The sequence below is a fragment of the Orycteropus afer genome, unplaced genomic scaffold, assembly GCF_000298275.1.
Source record: "Orycteropus afer afer isolate SDZICR_OR568_19922 unplaced genomic scaffold, OryAfe1.0 scaffold00184, whole genome shotgun sequence".
Taxonomy (NCBI): domain Eukaryota; kingdom Metazoa; phylum Chordata; class Mammalia; order Tubulidentata; family Orycteropodidae; genus Orycteropus; species Orycteropus afer.
The window spans coordinates 4,661,207-4,681,334 of record NW_006921771.1 but is presented as its reverse complement, the minus strand read 5'-3'; the positions used below and the strand labels follow the sequence as shown (position 1 = coordinate 4,681,334).

The window sequence follows — 20,128 nt, the reverse complement described above, 5'->3', positions numbered from 1 at the left end:
TTTTTTTTTTTTTTTAAACCCATCGCCATCAAATTGATTCTGACTCATAGTGACTCCCATTTGGTTTCCAAGGCTGTAAATCATGAAAGTAGATTGAATTAGCTCTGGTGGCATAGTGTCTGCTAACGAGAAGGTCAGTGGTTCAAACCTACCAGAAGCTCTGCAGAAGGAAGATGGGGTGATCTATTCCTGTAACTATTTACAGCCTCGGAAACTCCATGGGGGTCATCGCTTTCAGTCTGAATGGACTGGATGGCAATGGGTTTTTTTTGGTTTATCCTCCCACAGAGCTCTGGTTTGCAGCCAAATGCCTTACCCACTACACCACCAGAGCCTCACTATATATCTCTGAATGCCTCCTAAGGAATTTCCTCAAATCTCTCAATCCACTAATCCTCTTTTCAAACATGTCTAACCAACTCTAAAACCCTTCTCTTGAGATTTTTATAGCAAAGACTATATTTTTTTACTTTGAGGATTTCTAATTTCTTTTGTACATTCAATGAAATTGATTGAATAAGCCTGATTCAATGAATTGTATATAAATTTTGGGGTAGAAAGTAAGCATTTAACAAACATTAGTACTTAGCTGTTTCCATAATGATAACTATCAGCTGTTCATACTGTCAGTCCTGCCTTTGGACATCAATGTCAAAATTTACCAGGGCCTAGGTCACAGGCTCCCTTCTTTCTAACAACTTCTGAAAGACATGCTTCATCTGTGACTTCAACCAGTAAAAGCTATTCATTCCTGAAAACTTACTTACTTATTTAATTACTGCAGTTCATATGTTTCTAGCCTGACGCAAGCCATGATATTTCCAATCGCCTCGTATGCATGTGAGAGCTGGACAATGAATAAGGAAGACCGAAGAAGAGTTGATGCTTTTGAGTAGTGGTGCTGGCAAAGAATGCTGAAAGTACCATGGACTGTTAAAAGAACTAACAGATCTGTCCTGGAGGAAGTACACCCGAAATGCTCCTTGGAAGTGAGAATGGCCAGACTTCATCTCACCTATTTTGGTCATGTTGTCAGAAGGGACAATTCCCTGGAGAAGGATGTCATGCTTGGTAGGGTGGACGGTCGACGAAAGAGGGGGAGGCCTTCAACAAGATGGATTGACACGGTGGCTGCGATGATGGACTCAAGTATAGCAGGGATCGTGGAGCTGGTGCAGGATCAGGCAGTGTTTCGTTCTGCTGTGCATGGGGTTGCTATGGGTTGGAAATGATTCGACAGCACCTAACAAAAATAACATATGTTTCTAGATTCCAGAACACCACAATTACTGCCCTTTTAGGAAGGCAAGGTTGATGTAACTGTTCTGAAAAGATACTCATAGCTCTCACACAACACCTGCTAATCTCTCTCCCTCCTATCATCCACTACATTCATGGAGGTTTTGGTTCTGAAGTAACCCAGAAACAACTTAATCATTTTCTTAGTACAATCATTAGTATTACTGAAACTACCTTAACCTATCTAATTTTGTAGGAAAGTTAGGAAACACAGGACAGATGTTCCCTCAGGCTCTGCTGCCAATACCCAAACTATTTTATTTCTAAAGAAGGCAATTTTGGAGACACACACAATTCCATGCTCTTCTTTTTAACCAGCATGCCTCTCTTTCACATGGAAATCCAAAGTCTAGCAAAGTCTGTGATAAGAAACGCAGAATGGGTTAACTCTCATAGCAAAATCTGTGTTCTAAGACAGCCAAGAAAGCAAAGGAATCACATAATACAAGATGGTCACGCTGGGACTCAGCAATGTTTAAGAAACAAAAACAGTGATCGAAGCAAAGGAAAGTCTGACTATAAAACATGTATGTATTTTTATACATATATATATTTAGTTCTTTTCTGCTATCCCATGCAGGGTAACTGAAGATATTATTGTTGTTGTTGTTATGTGCCGTTGAGTCAGACTAAACTCATAGTGACTCCTCCTTGGATTTCCGAGGCAGTATCACTAAGGAAGTAGATTGCCCAACCTTCCTTCTGAGGAGTGGCTGGTGGGTTTGAACTGCCAGCCTTTTGGTTAGCAGTCAAGTGCCAACTCAAAAACAGCATTTCTTTTTTACAGGGAGGTAGCCTCCGAGAAATACTGTGTGGTAGCTAAGAGCACAGACCCTGACCGACTTGAGTTTGTCTAGGCAAAAACAAATACTAGATGTAGAGTGAAGACAAATCATTTTATCACTTTGAGACACAAGGAAAAACAACAGTACTGACCTCTTTGTTATAAAAGATTAAATAACTTAGTATGCATAAAGCTTCAATAGGGCCTGACTCAAATAAGCACTAAACAAATGTGGCTGTTATAATAACAATAACACGGTTATTATGAGAATTAATCATTTAGTGAAGTGCCCAGGATGTGATAAGTGGCCATGCATGTTCTCACTGACATCAAGCCCATTCCTACTCATAGCAACCCCCGCTGGGTTTTCCAGGCTGTAAATCTTTATGGAAGTACATCATCTTGTCTTCCTTCTGCAGAGCTGTTGGTGGGTTTGAACTGCTGACCTACCAGTTAGCAGTCAAGAGCCACCAGAGCTCCATGAATGTTAAAAGTCACTGCTCTCGAGTCCATTGTGACTCACAGCTAAACTTCCTTGGGTTTTGAGGCAGTATCTCTATGGAAGTAGATTGCCCATTCTTCCTTCTGAGGAGTAGCTGATGGGTTTGAACCACCAGCCTTCTGGTTAGCAGTCAAATGCCTTAGGCACTACATCACCAGAGCTCCCCCATGCATGTTAAATAGCTATAAAAAATAATTATTATTTAAATTACATCCTGGTAGTACAATCACAGAAAAACAAAATTCTTTGCCCAACAGAGTTAAGTTTCAGAGGCCCAGTTTTACCTGACAACTGTGAACGTGGCAGCTATTACTGCCTCAATTCATACCTCTTGCTCCTCACAGTTTCTATGTTCAAAATCTGATACCACCATATGTAGTCAGATAGATGTGGAAAATTAATTTTCTACCTGTTTATTTATTTGTAAAATGGAGTAATAATTCCTTATTTGAAGGGCTATGTGTGAAAATTGAAAGAGCAACTAGCACCCGTAGACACTCCTCAGCCACCACTGTCTGTTAAGGAAAGCTAAGGGAATCCTTCTTAATAACCGGCTGTATGGTCTTGACAATCAATAAACTACATATTAAAAAAATTACATCGAGAGGTTAGTTGCATTTGGATTTTAATTATACCAGTGGGGTCAATGAAAACCTTCCCTTTCATTTTGTGTCATAGATACGGATCCTGAATAAACAAGATGTCTGTCTCTCTAGGTGCCTTTTGTGTGAACCCGGCAAAGTGTACTGGTCACAGAGCATTTCAATTCACACGTTGCTGCAGCTTGGGTTGACGCTTCCTGGCGTCCCAAAGCAAACGCCCAGAGGATGGAGAAAGGACCAGGCCCATCAGCGGAGGTAGTGGTCTCTGCAGGAGAGATCGAGTCCGGAATTCTGCATGTGCTTCACCCCTAGCCCTTAGTGTCAAAACGGATGCAATCCATCCCCCCTTCATCTACTACTTGGGGCAGTTTAAAATAAGATGCGCTTTTCTGGCCTTCCAAGCCTGAGCTGGTGACTAAGCAGCGCCTGCCTTCCCTAGTCCCTCTCCCAGGATAACAATGTTCTTGGGAAAAGAATCGTCGGAGCCCTCGCCTGGAATTGGGATAGTCATCCTAACGCCGGAAAAGACCTGTAAACCATCCTAAGGAAGGAAATCTGCTTCTCCACAAGGCTAAACGCTCAGGGTAAAGCGCTGCCATCACCGCCACGGACCAAGCTCCGGGCTGGAGCCCGCGAGCAGAACTCCGCGGATTTCGCGCGTCGCCCCTCAACGCCCCAGGGCCACCGGCTGGAGATCGCCACTTTCCTCCCTCCTCCCGAGCCCCTCACTCTGCTCACCCGCCTCTGCATCTTCGCTCCCCGCCGCACCAGGTGGCAGGCTTCAGCTTTAACTGCGGACCAGGGTAAGCGCGTTGAGCTCTCTGCTAGGAAGGTTAAGCCAAGCGTTTGAGTGGTTCTCAGATCGTCCTGCCCCACCCCTTCCGACCAACCATGAGCCCAGAGCCCAGCCTCCTACCTCCACAAAGGAATGGAGGCCGGGTGTGGAGGGTTTCGAATCTATTTGAAGACAATTAACGTTTACACAGTACTCATCCTTGCCTATGTTCAAAACGTGTTTCATTTTCCACTGTTTGCAGAAAATAGAGGAGAAAGGAAATGGGGGCGGTGGTAGGGGAGATGAATTAATTATTCGCATAACTTCGTTAGCACTTGGAGAAGTGGCAATTTCAACAGCAGTAGGAACATTTTTTGAGAAACTAAATGTCTGTTTCATTATCTCATTTGTTTAATTTAAGCAATGGACACCTTTTCTTTAAAAAAAATTATATTTATTAGTGTATCCACAATCATTATATATTCAAATAACCAATTCTGTAATGATCTCTCTTTTCGTATGACCTTTTTCCTTCAGCTGCCGTTGATGATGATGAATTTTCTTATTTTAGCAAGTTCCAGAGTTCTTGACTCTTAAAAAAAAAAAAAAGAAAGAACAATCAGAGCAATAAAATGTCCACCTCTTGAAGCCTTTTCTGTTATACTACCACCACCCTCTGACATGGTACAGGGACAGAGCCTTTACCATAAAGATTCATGGTGCATTCACTTGTCCAGAGTGCACAGCACAGCAGGGCACGTGGTCAAGAGTGGGTGAGTACCACATTAGCATATACTCTATTGAGACTGAAGGAGCTCTGGTTGCGCCATGGCTAAGGAACAAGACTGCTAACCAAAAGGTCAGCAGCAATTGGTGGGGAAAAAAAAAAAAAAAAACAGGCAGTCTGTTTCCTAAAGATTTAGGGCCTTGGAAACCTATGGGGTCGCTATGAATCAGAATCCACTCAAGGGCAGTGTTTTTGTTTTTGTTTTATTTCATTTTGAGAATGAAATAGAAAATTGTGAATGTTTATTTCCAAGTATAAGTTTTTCCTCTCAAGACCTTTACTTTTTTTTGCATATTCTTACACATTAAATAGGTGACAGCCACACTGTTATCTCACAGTCATTTTAGACATGAAAACTAAAGTGTAAGAATGTGAAGTGTCACACATTTAAGCAATGGGAAATTTAGTCTAAGAAGATTCTATGCAAATCCTGTTGCCACTGAGTGGCTGGGTTTTGAGCTCTCACTGGAATGAGTCTGTGTTCATATACCACCTCACTCACTGAATAAATTATGTTACATTGGGTAAGTAGCTGATTTATTTCATGGGCAGATAGAGGGGGGACAATGGAACATTTGTAGAACCAATTTCATAATCTCTTGCAAAGGTTAAATAAATAATACAGGTATGCTTTTTTGATGTCCAGGCAATATCCAGCCACATATATGTCTGTGGGCCAGAACACCCAAGTATTTGAGTGCTAGGATCCCAGGTCCTCATCTTGAGGTTGGAGCCCCGCTTCTGCTTGGCTGCTGCAGTTGTTGTGTATAGCCAGGAAGCCACCTAGTCTGTGGTGATGGAGGCCCAGAGCCAAACTCCCAATCCCAGTCCCCCTTGACTTCCACAAGTCACTGGATCTACTCCTCACACTTTGTTCAGTAAGGTCTCATATGGAGTGAGGTGCCAATGGAAAGTTATGCATACTGGGCTTCCCAGCCCTGATTCCCTAGCACTCGCCTCTATTGGCCTACACTGTCCCCTCCCCGGGCAGGTTCTCACAGGTCAGCTGGCCTTCCCTGGAACTAATTTAGCAGGAAAGCAGTGACAACCAGGCTTGAGCAGGACAAGGGCTCAACTGAGGCATCGCAGTGGGAGTTGCCCAGGCCATAGAGCAACCATAAGGCCCGTTCACCTGAAAGCCCCTGTGCCCAAGGACACAGGTGTTTACAAGATGTTCAAATCACATAATGTCTTATTGCACAGAGTATATAATGGCTGTTAAGTAAAGCATACCCGTAATTTTCGACACACACTATAAGCTTTCAGGAACTGTGACTATTATTATTTGTAATTTAGGCTTTAAAATTGCTATATACTGAACAAGTAATCCATGATTCCTTTTAAAAATTGTTTAGATAATGGATTCAACCTCTTAGCCAATCCTCTTATCTTGGACAATCTCTAAAATTTGCTTCTGGACTATCTTATCTACAAGCTAATTAAATTTACCCCTTCAACTCAGGCCTCAGAAAATTTTTAAAGACAATATCAGTAACTTAGGAAAGAAATAAACTTTCATCTAAAAACTTTTCCTTGCCCTCATTCAATCACTTTCACAGAGTGCCAATATCCACGTAACAGAAGGAGTTCCATGAGGAGAGGAAGAAATGGATGGCTGTAAATAAAATAATGAGTAGTTAATTAAAAAAAAAAAAAAAAACTAGTAACATGAAATATATATATATATATATATATATATATATATAGAAGAGACTCATGGAATGTCAAACAGGACACATAAGAGAAATTCCACTTATAAACTTATAATGAAATTAAGAAGATCAAAGAAAAAAAGGTAAAAGATGAAAAGAGAAGATCACTTACAAAGGAATCTTAATTAAAATGACATAAAGTGTCTCATGGCAGTGTTGGCTGCAAAAAGACAATGAATTAGTATTTTTAAAATGTTGAAGAAAAATAATTTTGAATTGCATTCTGTCTTTTATAAAAATAGCTACCATGGCATATGACAACAGCAGTGTATATTTAAAAGTTTTAATTTTAAAAAAATGTACTATTTATAGAAGAAAGTGCATACATCTTAAGTATGTGATTGGAATTGTCACAGAGTGGACATATCCTTGTAACCACAACCCAGACCAAAAACACTGAATATTAGTAACTTTCCAGCACCTGTCCCACCTTCTTTGCCCAGCCTTCCTGTCCACATCACTTCTGCCATTGTTTGTTAATAGCTCTTCTATTTCTAACACCAGAGACTAGGCTTATTTTTGAACTTCATGTATGGCATCATAGAGTATGTCTTCAATTGTGTCTGGTTACTTTCATTCAATAGTAAGTTTGAAAAATTTATGTTATTGCATGCAATATATGTAGTTCATTCAATTCTCATTGCTATATAGTACCTCATTGTATAAATACATCTCTATTTATTTATCTGTTTTACTCTTTATGGGCATTTGGTTTGTTTTCCAGTTTGGAGGAATTTTTAATTGTGCTGCTGAGCACTCTTGAACTTGTCTTTTGCTGAATATTTCTACACAATTCTGTTAGATAACATTTGATTTTTTTTCCAGGCATATCTTTTCCTATCCTTTTTTGAAAACCTTTTTCTATTGTTTTGCGCTCTTTTTTATTAATATTAGTTTGAAATGTGTTTTTAGTAGGTAATATTTCACTGGACTTTGATTTTTTCAAATCTGCTGACAGTCTCTCCTAGATTTTATAAGCATAATATTATAAAATAAAAGGATGAAATAAAAATATTCTCAAGCATATAAGCCTCAGACAATGTGTTACATTAAAACTCTTCTTTAAAATATTTTTTGGAAGACATATTCCAGTAAAAAGGGAAAAATGAACTTAAATTGAATGAAGACTTCTTAAGTAAGATTCCCAAACTCAAACTCTTCAGTGAAAAATTTATAGATTTAACAACATTAAAAGATTAACTATTTTTGTCCATTTAATGGTATAGCTGAGAATTTAAGAGTGATGCCAAGTAGGGAGAATAAATCTCTGGTAGCATAGTGGCTAAGACACTTGCCTGCTAACCAGATGGCTGGCGGTTCAAACCCACCAGCCACTCCTCGGAAGGAAGGTTGGGCAATCCTACTTCCGTAGTGATAACTGCCTCGGAAACCCAAGGAGGGGTCGCTATGAGTCGGGGCCGACTCGACGGCACATAACAACAACAACAACAACATAGTAAATAAAGAATATAGAATATAGAGAATTCTAGCTAATATAGACAACCAAACAGAAATCATGTGAGCATATGAAAACAAGAACTTCACAGCAGGGAAGTCTGAATGGATATCAAATATATAAAGATATGTTTATATTTATTAATAATCAAATACAATGCAAATTAAAGAAGCAATTTCGTTGTTGTGGGTCATGGCAGGATTTTGAGTCAGCAGTTGGGGATGAATAGAAACATTCAATGACATTAATATTATATAACTTCATTTGAACCCCCTAGTTTATGAAATTGGATTATATAGACAAATCTTTCATACACTTATTTGTAAATGTTTGTTGCTGCTACCCATCCATAATTTTATTTGGAAGGTTAAAACTTACATTTGAAATGTACCAAACCTAAAATCTTACCACTGTTGAGATGATTCTGATCTAGAGTGACCCTATAGGACCGAGTAGAACTGCCCCATAGGGTTTCTAAGGCTATAAATCTATGGAAGCAGACTGTCATAGCTTTCTCCTGTAGAGCTGCTGGTGTGTTCAAACTGCCAACCTTTTAGTTAGCAGGTGAGCACTTTAATCACTGATCCACCAAACTCCTTTTGAAATGTACAGTTACCAAAAAAGTCAAGCACATGCTCACCACATGTTTATGGGAAGAAAGTTGTCACCCATTAAGGTCTCCAAGTGAAAGTCTCATCTCCTGTGTTGGATTGCATATCTTCTTTGACCTAGAGAAAGTAAGAAGATGAGTTTATAGCCCAAACACTCCCTCTAATGGCATTGTAAGAGTATGCTATGAATAAAAAGTGATAAGATTCAGATTCTCTGTTAATAGGACTTTAGACCAGAATATCTTTTCGAAGGCCTAACTGTTAACCATTTGCCATCAAGTCCATTCCAATTCATAGTGACCTCATATGTTTCAGAGTAAAAATGGACTCCTTGGAGTATCAATGGCTGTGATCTTTCAGAAGCAGATTGTCAAGCCTTTCTTCTTATGCATCTGTGGATGGATTTGAACCACCAACCTTTCAATCAATAGTAGTGCTTTATCATTCATGCCACTCAGGGACTCCCCTTCAGAGGCATAGTTCAGGATAAAAATACTCCAATTACAGAATTTACACTTTTTAATAATGAGAGTCAAAGGTTATGATTCATCCTTCTTGAGAGCATATTAACACTTAACCATGGTTCACCAAGTTACCATGTAGCCTGAGCTACCCATGAAGTGGATATTTTCTAACTCACAGAGTCATAAAGTCAGACATGCACAACACTCCATCATTAATTGGAAGTGGTATATATGAGATTGGGCTCAAGCAGGACCTGAAGACACAACTAAGTTCCATGAAAAAGTGGCTCAAAGCCCATGGTCTCCGTTTTTGTCACAGTTCCTTCCCACTCGCAGTCTGCACCTATAGCCTCATTGAAAGTTCTTATTATCAGTTGACTGAGGAAGAAAAAATTCATGCCTACTTAAAGACGACTCTGCACAATATGCAGACACCACTCAAAAGTGGACAGTGGAATCACTGCAGCATCTTTCTGGGACCTCCCTGAAAGACAGTGGTGAAAGGAAATTCTCCTAGAATAGAACTTTGAGCAGTGCACCCCTGGTTATTTACTCTGTTTGGAAGGAGAAATGGCCAAGTGTGTAATTACATATTGATTCTTCAGCTGTGACCAATGGTTTAGATGATCAAGGACTTGAAAGGAACATGATTGGAAAATTGAAGATAAAGAGGTAGGGGAAGAGGTATGGGGAAGAGGTGTATGAATAGAGCTCTCTGAATGAACCCAAGAAGTAAAGATATTTGTGTCTCATGTGAATGCTCACCAAAAGGTGACCTCAGCATAGGAGGATTTTAACAATCAAGTGGATAAGATGATGCATCCTGTGGGTATCAGTTCACCCTCTTTCCCTAGCACTCCTATCATTGCCCAGTGGGCTCATGAACAAAGTGGTTATGGTGGTAGGGATAGAGGTTATGCATGAACTCAGCAATGTGAACTTCCATTCACAAAAGCTGACTTGGCTACAGCCACTCATGAGTGTTCAATCTGCAGCAGAAACCAAGGCTGAGTCCCTGATATGGCATCATTCCTAGGGGCAATCAACCAACAACCTGGTGGCAGACTGATTATATGGATCTCTTCCATCATGGCAATAGCAGTGTTTTGTTCTTACATTATAGATACTTTCTCTGGATATGAATTTTCTTCCCTGCACACAGTACTTCTGCTGCAACTACCATCAGTGGACTTGCAGAATGCCTTGTCTGCTGTCAGAGTATCCCACACAGCATCATCTTGGATCATGGAACTCACTTAACAGCAAATGAAGTGTGGCAATTGGCCTGTGCTCCTGGAATTCATAGGTATTACCATGTTCCCCATCATCTTGAAATAGCTGGCTTGATAGAATGATGGGATGGCCTTTTAAAGACACTGTTTTGGCACTGGCTATGAAACAATACCTTGTAAACCTGGGACAGTGTACTCCATGAGGCTGTCTATGCTCCAAACCAGCTTCCAATATATGGTGCTGTTTTTCAAATAGGCAGGATTCATGAATACAAGAATTAAGGAGTGTAACTGGGAGTGGCACCACTCACTATTACTCCTAGTGACTCATTCACAAAATTCTTGCTTCCTGTTACCAGTATCCTACGCTCTATAAATCTAGAGATCTTAGTTCCAAAGGGAGGGATATTCCTACCAGGAAATACAACACTCAGTCCATTGAATTGGAAGTTAAGAATGCTACCTGGTCACTTTAGGCTCTTCACATCTCTGGATCAACAGGCAAAGAAAAGTATTACCATATTGGCTAATGTGATTGATCCTGATTGCCAAAGGGAAATCAGATTGATATTACATAATGGAGGTAAAGAAGACTATGTCTGGAATACAGGGGATCCCTTAGGGCAACTATTAGTGCCACCATGTCCTGTGATTAAAGTTAATGGAAAAATACAGCAACTCAAATCTGTCATGACTACTAATGGCCAAAACCCATTAGGAATGAAGGTTTGAGTTACCCTACCAGGCAGAGAACCACAATCAGCTGAGATGCTTGTTCATGGCAAAGGGAATATGGAATGGGTGGTAGAAGAAAGTAATTCTAAATATCAGCTATGACCACCTGACCAGCTTCAGAAATGAAGATTATGATTGTTTTGAGTATTTTTTCTTTGTTTTATTATGTATATATGTGTATAAGCCTGGTGGTTCAAACCCCCCAGCCACTCCTCAGAAGGAAGATGGGGCAATCACCTTCCATAGTGATACAGCCTCAGAAACCCAAGGAGGGGCCACTATGAGTTGGGTCCAACTCGATGACACAAGACAACAACAACAATGTGTACATGGCTATGTATACATAGCAAATATTTCAGTTTTCTTCCTTATCCCATTGCTCATTAAAAATATAAGATTTAAAGGGGACTAGTGCATTTTAGTTGTATACATGTTAGTTGTATCATGTTACACACAAGTATGACTCTATAATTTTCTTTATTTGGATATTACATATGGTTTAAGATGTGTGTAGTTGCCAGGATGACAAGAGGTGGACTTTGATGGTTAGTATTATGTATCAACTTTGCTAGGCTATAATTCTCAGTGGTTTGGCAGATACTGTGTATCACCTTTCATTTTGTGATCTTATATGAGCAGCCAGCCAGTCAGTTGCAAGAGAAGTTTTCTTGAGAATGTAGCCTGCATTCAAGAAATAAAAATGAATGTTCTGGCAAAGCTTACTCTTTCTCAATTCTGCATTCATCTCATCATGCTCTAACCTCCAGTCCTTGCGATGTGAGAAGCCTTCAGCTAGCTTCCTGACATGCATATTTTAGATTTACCTGCTCCTGCAATCCCATGAGCCAGAAACCTGCTGCCTAACCTGTAGATTTTGGGTTAATCAGCCTCTGCAACCATGTGAGATAGGAGAAGTTTCCAACCTGCTGCCTGACCCACAGATTTGGGACTTGCCAGCCTCCACAACTGTGTGAGCCCTTTACTTGGAATGTCTCTCTCTTTCCCCCTCTGTCTCTGTCTTTCTTAGAGACAGAGAGGGAGAAGTACAGCCAGAATGCTCTTTAGAAGTGATAATAGCAAGACTTCACCTTTTGTACTTTGGTCATATTGTCAGAAAGGACCAGTTCCTGGAGAAGAATATCATGCGTCATAAAGCAGAGGGTCAACATAAAAGAGGAAGACCCTCAATAAGATGGACTGACATAGTGGCTACAACAATGGGCTCAAGCATAGCAAACATTGTGAGGATGGTGCAGGATCTGGCAGTATGTCATTCTGTTGTACATGAAGTTGCTGTCAGTTGAAACAGACTTGACAGCGTCTAAAAAAAAAAAAACTCACTGCTGTCAAGTCGGATCCAACCCATAGTGACCCCTCCTTGGGTTTCTGAGGCAGTATCTCTACAGAAGTAGATTGCTCAGTCTTCCTTCCAAGGAGTGGTTGGTGGGTTTGAACCACTAGCCTTCTAGTTGGCAGTCAAATGCCTTAGGCACTACACCTCCAGAGCCTCTTGAGTATCCAGCAAGAAAAATAAATATGTAAGTCACTGACTTACAAAATATTTGAGTTACGACAAAGTACACTTTTGATCATCTTTTTTTACAGTGAAAGAATCAGCTGAAGTATTTTCTAAATTAAATCAGAACCTTCTGTTGCTTAAAAACATGGACCCAAATGCTGATTGCTTTGCAAAAGTTGATAGGCAGATGTGGGAAGCAGTGAAATATTACTGCAAAAGATATGAAAAAAAAGAATAATATATAAGAAAAAGAAAAGGACCATACAACCAACTCTCACTAATTTTTCTGATTAGAAATGCTCATCATCAAGGATAATCCAGATGATCAAAAACCTTCCACAGAGAAGTTATTACCATAACCAACAAACACCAATATTGTCCAACTCTTCTCCTTGTCAGAGTAAATTTTTTATGATTTGTGTATTTTTTATGTTTGTGTGTATTAAAATATATCTGTACATTTATGTAATATTTCCAATCCCAAAAGACAAATAAATATTGGGTTTATAAATATAATGATGATAAAATGCAATAATAATGAAAAAAAAAAAGAGGTTTTTGACTTACATTAGAACTGACTTATGATGGAGTCATTGTAACACAACACCACCATAAGTCAGGGACAAACGGTACTCTCTTCACTGGTTTTCTCCTTTAGAGAACCCAGCACAAGATACTAAGTACACATATATTTATATTTTAAACTCATCCATTTTTACCCACCTTCTCAGACATAGGCAAGTAGTAATAAAACTAAACTTTTTCTTTCTTCTAATAGTATAGTGAGTGATGAAGATAATGAGTAGAATAATACATAGAGAAGACATGAGTGTACCAACTACAGATTTCCAAATACATGAAGACCCAGAAATACCTGAAAAACACAAAAGACATACTTTTTCATAACTATACATCTTATCTACACATTGTACTGACATTTTGACACCTTTAACCTGAAATTCTTTTTTTTGATTTGCCATTGCTTTGTTCCCATTCATATTAATACTGTAAGATTATTTGTCACATTACTCTTTATAAAAGAATAAACTAATATGTTCATGCTGCTACATGTTCTCCAAAACTTACAAAATTTAATATAATATGAATATTCCTCTATGCTCAGAAATAAGAAAACAGATATATCCACTAAATGTTCTATCATAACAAAATATAATATAGTCACCTGACAGAATATTAATCAAATACTAAAATGAAACTTCCAAGAGTAATCTCAGAAAGTAAATCTGCAAAAACAATAATATTTAATATTCAATATTAACAATCTTGGCAATATGCTAAAGTTTCTTACAAGGATTATTTATGTCAACCAGGTGAGTACAATTGTTAGGCATAGATAAGAAAATGGCTCAGAGATGCTAAAAATATCACCCAAAGATACACAGAGATTGAGTGGTAAAACTAGCTTTCATATGATAGAGTGTACTTCTGGCAAGTTGGTGGACTAGGCAGACATGCTACTCAGATTCTCTACAGCAAAGACATGAAAAAACCAAATGAATCAGATAAATACAATAATCCTGGAATACTGATCTTCAAAAGTAAAGATAAAGAAGTAGCTCAAACACTGACTAGAAGAAGAAACTGAATCAAAACAGCAAACAAGGAGACAAACAGAGCTGTGTAGTGTCAATTAGTCTGACACAGCATGGCCATTTTGAATTCTTGCAAGCAGCATTCTGATCAGGGAAGCAACCTGATAATTGGCTCCATTCAACATACAAGCACTCATACCGGCAGCTGGTGACCAGAAAGACAGTAACTGTGCCCACACTACCCAACACTTCCAGCAGCCCCAATCACTGCCCAAAGGCCATCACCTGGTCCTGCATCACCTGATCAATGATAGATGGTGGCCAACACCAGCCCATCCTGTTTCAACTGCTTGACCTGAACAGCAAACAAAGAACTGTGCACACATTCCCATCTTCTATCACATCCACCAAGAGGCACATGATGAGCATTTAAGTACTGCCAAACTAGCAAAGGGAGCTCTGGTAGCATAGTGGCTAAGGCACTTGACTGCTAACCAGAAGGCTGGCGGTTCAAATCCACCAGGCACTCCTCGGAAGGAAGATGGGGTAATCTACTTCCGTAGTGATACTGCCTCGGAAACCCAAGGAAGGGTCGCTATGAGTCGGGTCCGACTTGATGGCACATAACAACAACAACAAACTAGCAAGTATAGCAAACCTGTTTTGTTCTCTCAAATATATTAAAGCAAAATAAAACAAAAAACAAAAAAAAACCCAACAACATACAAGTACCAATTAAATACGAATACAACAATAATATCACAATGTACAATGTCTCAGAGACAACAGACAACTGTACTGCACAAAAAGAAGCAAGAGAGAGTGGCACAAAAAGCGGACCAAAATTCAGAGGCAGAAAATCTCCCTGAGGAAGAAAAGGCATTGAAACTACCTGATACTGAATTCAAAAGAATTATATTTTAAGTATCTTCAGTGAATTGCAAGAGAGATCAAGGAGAACCCTGATAAAATCAAGAAAAACATATACAAAACTCTAAAAGAGTTTAGGAAAGCAATAAAAGAACAAACTGACAAATTAAATGAAAAAGTAGAAACCAAACAAAAACAATAAACAGAAATCCAGAAAACTAATACAAAGATTTCAGAAATAGCACATTGAAAATGTGAAGGAGTAGAATTGAATGAATGGAAAACAGAATTAGTGAGATCAAAGCAAATGTGTCAGTACTATCCTGTTAGAGGAACAATCAGAAAAAAAAGAATGACAAAAAAATTAGCAATAAAGCCTAAGATTTGTGTGAGACATCATCAAGAGGAATAACATATATATGATCAGCATTCTGGAACTAGAGACCAAAAAAAAAAAAAAAAAAGTACCAAAGCAATTGTTAAAAATTTGTTGGAAAAAAACTTCCTTAATATAATGAAAGACAAGAAGGTATGCATTCAAAAATCTCAACAAAGTCCATTCAGTAAGACATATTATAATCAAACTTTCCGAAACCAAAGACAAAGAATCCTGAAAGCAGTTGAGGAAAAATGAAATGGTGCCTACAAAGAAGAACCAAGAAAATTGAGCTATTATTTCTTGGCAGAAACTATGCAGATGAGAAGGCAAAAACACAACATATATAAAATCCTGATAGAAAAAATTGCCAATCAAGAGTTATGTGTCCAGTAAAATTGTCCCCCAAATATGATGGCAGAGTTAGGGCATTTCCAGATAAGCAGAAATTAAGGGAATTTGCCAAAACCAGACCAACCTTACGAGGGATGCTAATGGGTGGGAGTCCTTTGCACAGGGAATAACAATGACAGACATCAATTTGAGATTAACACACATGACAACATTTCCCAGAAACCAACCCAGATAAAGAACTATCCAAACTAAAATAAACCCACAAGACTGAAGACAGAGAACCAGAGAAAATCACTTTGTAAATGAGGACAACTACAAAACAAAAAGAGGGATTCAATAGTATAGTTACAGAATTTTCAAGTGGAAATGAAATCTAGACAATTTCAAGACAGAAAAGACTATTTTATGCTTGGGAAGAAAAAAATAAATTACAAGGTAACCTCAAAGAAAATTAATAAGCCTTCTAATCCAAATAAAAAGAGGAAAAATATAAAAAAATTAGCACATGCCAAAACAACAGCAAAGAAGGAAATGAAAAAAAAAATCCATAAACAAAATAACTCAGCATAGAAAATTATATGAAACAAAGAAATCAGCAGCACCACAAAAATACACACAACAAAATGACAGCAATAAATTATACCTATCGATAATTATACTGAATGAAAATGGGTTAAATGCACTAATCAAGAGAAAGAGAGTAGAAGAATGGATTAGAAAACATGACCTATAAATATGTGAGAGATACACCTTAGACAAAGTTAAAAAGACTAAAAATGAAAGGATGGAAAAATATATATCAAGCAAATGGCAATCAAAAAAGCAGAAGTGGCAATATTAATTTCTGATAAAACAGACTTTAAGACAAAACCAGCATAAGACAAAAAGAAAGACATTATATAATGATTAAAAACTCAACCCAGTAGGAGGACATAACCAATAAATAATGATGCACCCAATGAAACCAAAACCAAACCAAACTCACTGCCATTGAGTCTATTTTGACCTTATTGGGTTTTCAAGGCTGTAAATTTTTATAGAAGTAGATTGCCCCATTTTCCTTCCATAGAGTGGCTGGTGGGTTTGAACCACTGACCTTCTAAAGAGACCCAAAATACATTAGTCAAACTTTAACAGAATTGAAAAGACAGCTACAGAACTCCAGAGTAATAGTAGGAGACTTTATAGTACATCACTTTCCATGAAGGACAGAACTAGAAAGAAACTCAACAAAGACACAGAAGAACTAAACACACAACCAACTTGACCTCACAGACATGCAGAACACTACCCGACAACAGCACAATATATATTCTTTTCCAGCATACGTGGAACATTTGTCATAATAGACCATATATTAGTCACAAAGCAAGCGTTAAAATATTTAAAAACATTGAACTACTGCAAAGCATCTTTTCAGATAACAATGCTATAAAGTTAGAAATTAACAGTAGGAAGATCAGGGAAAAAATAAATCAAAGCTATGGAAACCAAATAAATAATGTTGTTCTTGTTGTTTTTAGGTGCCGATGAGTTGTCCCCTACTCATACTGATCCTATGCATAGCAGAATGAAACACTGCCTGGTCCCGCAACAGCTTCATGAGCCTTGCTATACTTGAGCCCATCACTGCAGCCACTGTGTCAATCCATCTCATTGAAGGCCTTCCCCTCTTTCATCGACCCTCCACCTTACCAAGCATGACATCCTTCTCCAGAGAATGGTCCCTTCTGACATGACCAAAGTAGGTGAGATAAAGTCTGGCTATTCTTGCTTCCAAGGAGCATTTCAACTGCATTTCCTCAAGGACAGATTTGTTAGATCTTTTAGAAGTCTATGGCACTTTCAACATTCTTCACCAACATCACAACTCAAAAGCATCAGCTTTTTGTTCTTCCTTATTCATTGTCCTAAAAACATTCATTGTCCTAAAAATAGCACCTAAAAACAATAACAACATTATATGGTTTCCACAGCTTTGATTTTTTTCCTTGATCTTTCTACTGTTAATTTCTAACTTTATAGCATTGTTATCTGAAAAGATGCTTTGCAGTAGTTCAATGTTTTTAAATATTTTAATGCTTGCTTTGTGACTAATATATGGTATATTATGATGAATGTTCCATGTGCACTGGAAAAAAATATATATTGTGCTGTTGTTGGGTGGTGTTCTGTATGTCTGTGAGGTCAAGGTGGTTGTGTTGTTTAGTTCTTCTGTGTCTTTGTTGAGTTTCTTTCTAGTTCTGTCCTTCATGGAAAGTGATGTACTAAAGTCTCCTATTCTGGAGTTCTGTAGTTGTCTTTTCAATTCTGTTAAAGTTAGATTAATGTATTTTGGGTCTCTTTAGAAGGTCAGTGGTTCAAACCCACCAGCCACTCCATGGAAGGAAGATGGGGCAATCTACTTCCATAAAAATTTACAGCCTTGAAACCCAATAAGGGTTGCCTATGAGTCAAAATAGACTCAGTTGTGGTGCTTGCAAAGAATACTGAAAGTACCATGGACTGCTAAAAGAACTAATAGATATGTCCTGGAGGAAGTGCAGCCGAAATGCTCCTTAGAAATGAGAATGGCCAGACTTCGTCTGACATACTTTGGTCATGTTGTCAGAAGGGACCATTACTTGGAGAAGGATGTTATGCTTGATAAGGTGGAGGGTCGATGAAAGTGGGAAGGCCTTCAACGAGATGTACTGACACGGTGGCTGTGACAATAGGCTCAAGAATAGCAAGGATCATAGAGCTGGCATGGGATCAGGCAGTGTTTTGTTCTGCTGTGCATGGGGTTGCTATGAGTTGGAAATGACTCGACAGCACCTAACAACAACAACATTCATTGTCCAGCTCTCACACGCATATGAGGCAATTGAAAATACCATTGCTTGTGTCAGGCACACCTTAGTCCTCAAGAAGACATCTTTGCTCCTCAGCACTTGAAAGAGGTCCTTTGCAGCCAATTTGCCCAGTGCTATATGTCGTCTGATGTCCTGACTGCTGCTTCCATTGGCATCAATGGTAGAACCAAGCAATGTGAAGTCTTTATCAACTTCAATCTTTTCTCCATTCATCATGGTGCTGCTTATAGATCCAATATTTTGCCCATAGAATCTTTCAGTATTGCAACTCAAGGGTTAAATTTTTTCCTCAGTTCTTTCAGCTTGAAAAATGCTGAGCATATCCTTCCCTTTTGGCTTTCTAACTCCAGGTCTTTGAACATTTCATTACAGTAATTGGTTTTGTCTGCTCGAGCTGCTCTTTGAAATCTTCTGTTCAGCTCTTTTGTCTTGTCATTTCTTCAATTTGCTTTAGCTACTCTCCTTTTGAGGGCAAGTTTCAGAGTCTCCTCTGATATCCATTTTGATCTTTTCTTCTTTTCTCATCCTTTTAATGACCTCATGCTTTCTTTGTGGATGATGTTCTTGATGTCATCCCACAATTCTTCTGATTTTTGGTCATTGGTGTTCAATGCATCAAATCTATTCTTTAGATGGCCTCTAAATTCAGGAGGGATATATTCAAGATCATATTTTGGCTCTTAATTGACTTGCTTTAATTGTCTTTAACTTCCAGTTGAACTTGCATATGAACAGTTGATGGTTTGTTCCATAATCAGCTACTGGCCTTGTTTTGACTGAAGATATTGAGCTTTTCCATTGCCTCTTGCCACAGATATAGGCAATCTGATTTCTGTGTACTCCATCTGGTGAAGTCCATGTGTATAGCCACTGTTTGTGTTGTTGAAAAAAGATATTTGCAATGAATAAGTTGTTGATCTTGCAAAATTCTATCATGTAATCTCTGGTGTTATTTCTGTCAACAAGCCCAAATTTTCCAACTACCAGTGATTATTCTTTGTTTTCAACTTTTGCATTCCAGTCATCAGTGATAATTAACACATCTTGATTGCATATTTGGTCAATCTCAGACTGCAGAAGTTGATAAAAACCTTCAATTTCCTCATCTTTGGTTTTGGTGGCACTCTGGTGGCTTAGTGCCCAAGGCACATCACTGCTATCCAGAAGGCTGGTGGTTCAAACCTACCATCCACTCTTTGGAAGGTGGATTGGGCAGTCTACTTCCACACTGATACTGCCTTGGAAATCCAAGGAGGGGTCCTAGGAGTCAGATCCAACTCTCCGGCTATGAGTTTTGTTTGGTTTGGTTTTCTGGCTTTGGTGGTTGGTACATAAACTTGAATAATAGTAGTATTGACTGGTCTTTCTTGTAGACATATGGATATTATCCGATCACTGACAACATTGTACTTCAGGACAGATCTTGAAACATCTTTTGTGATGATGATTGCCACAGCATTCCTCTTCAAATTGTCATTCCCAGCATAATAGATCATATGGTTGTCTGATTCAAAATGGCCAAAAATGGTCCATTTCAGCTCACTAATGCCTAGGATATCAATCTTTATGTGTTCCATTTCATTTTTGACAACTTCCAATTTTCCTAGATTCATACTTCATACATTCCATGTTCTGATTATTA

At 38.6% G+C, this 20,128-nt stretch overlaps 2 protein-coding genes across 2 annotated transcripts in view; both read right to left on the bottom strand.

Moving 5' to 3' along the window:
• The window catches only part of LOC103202528 (OX-2 membrane glycoprotein-like), a 16,144-nt gene extending 12,605 nt beyond the window's left edge, over positions 1-3,539 (bottom strand). The window contains exon 1 of the mRNA XM_042781856.1: positions 3,357-3,539. Within this exon, the coding sequence (XP_042637790.1) occupies positions 3,357-3,539 (183 nt within the window). The remainder of the gene's footprint in view (positions 1-3,356) is intronic.
• Positions 3,540-3,766: 227 nt separating this feature from the next.
• LOC103202545 (OX-2 membrane glycoprotein-like) overlaps positions 3,767-20,128 on the bottom strand; it is a 38,187-nt gene continuing 21,825 nt past the window's right edge. The window contains exon 4 of the mRNA XM_007947444.1: positions 3,767-4,011. Coding sequence (XP_007945635.1) covers positions 3,767-4,011 — 245 coding nt within the window. The remainder of the gene's footprint in view (positions 4,012-20,128) is intronic.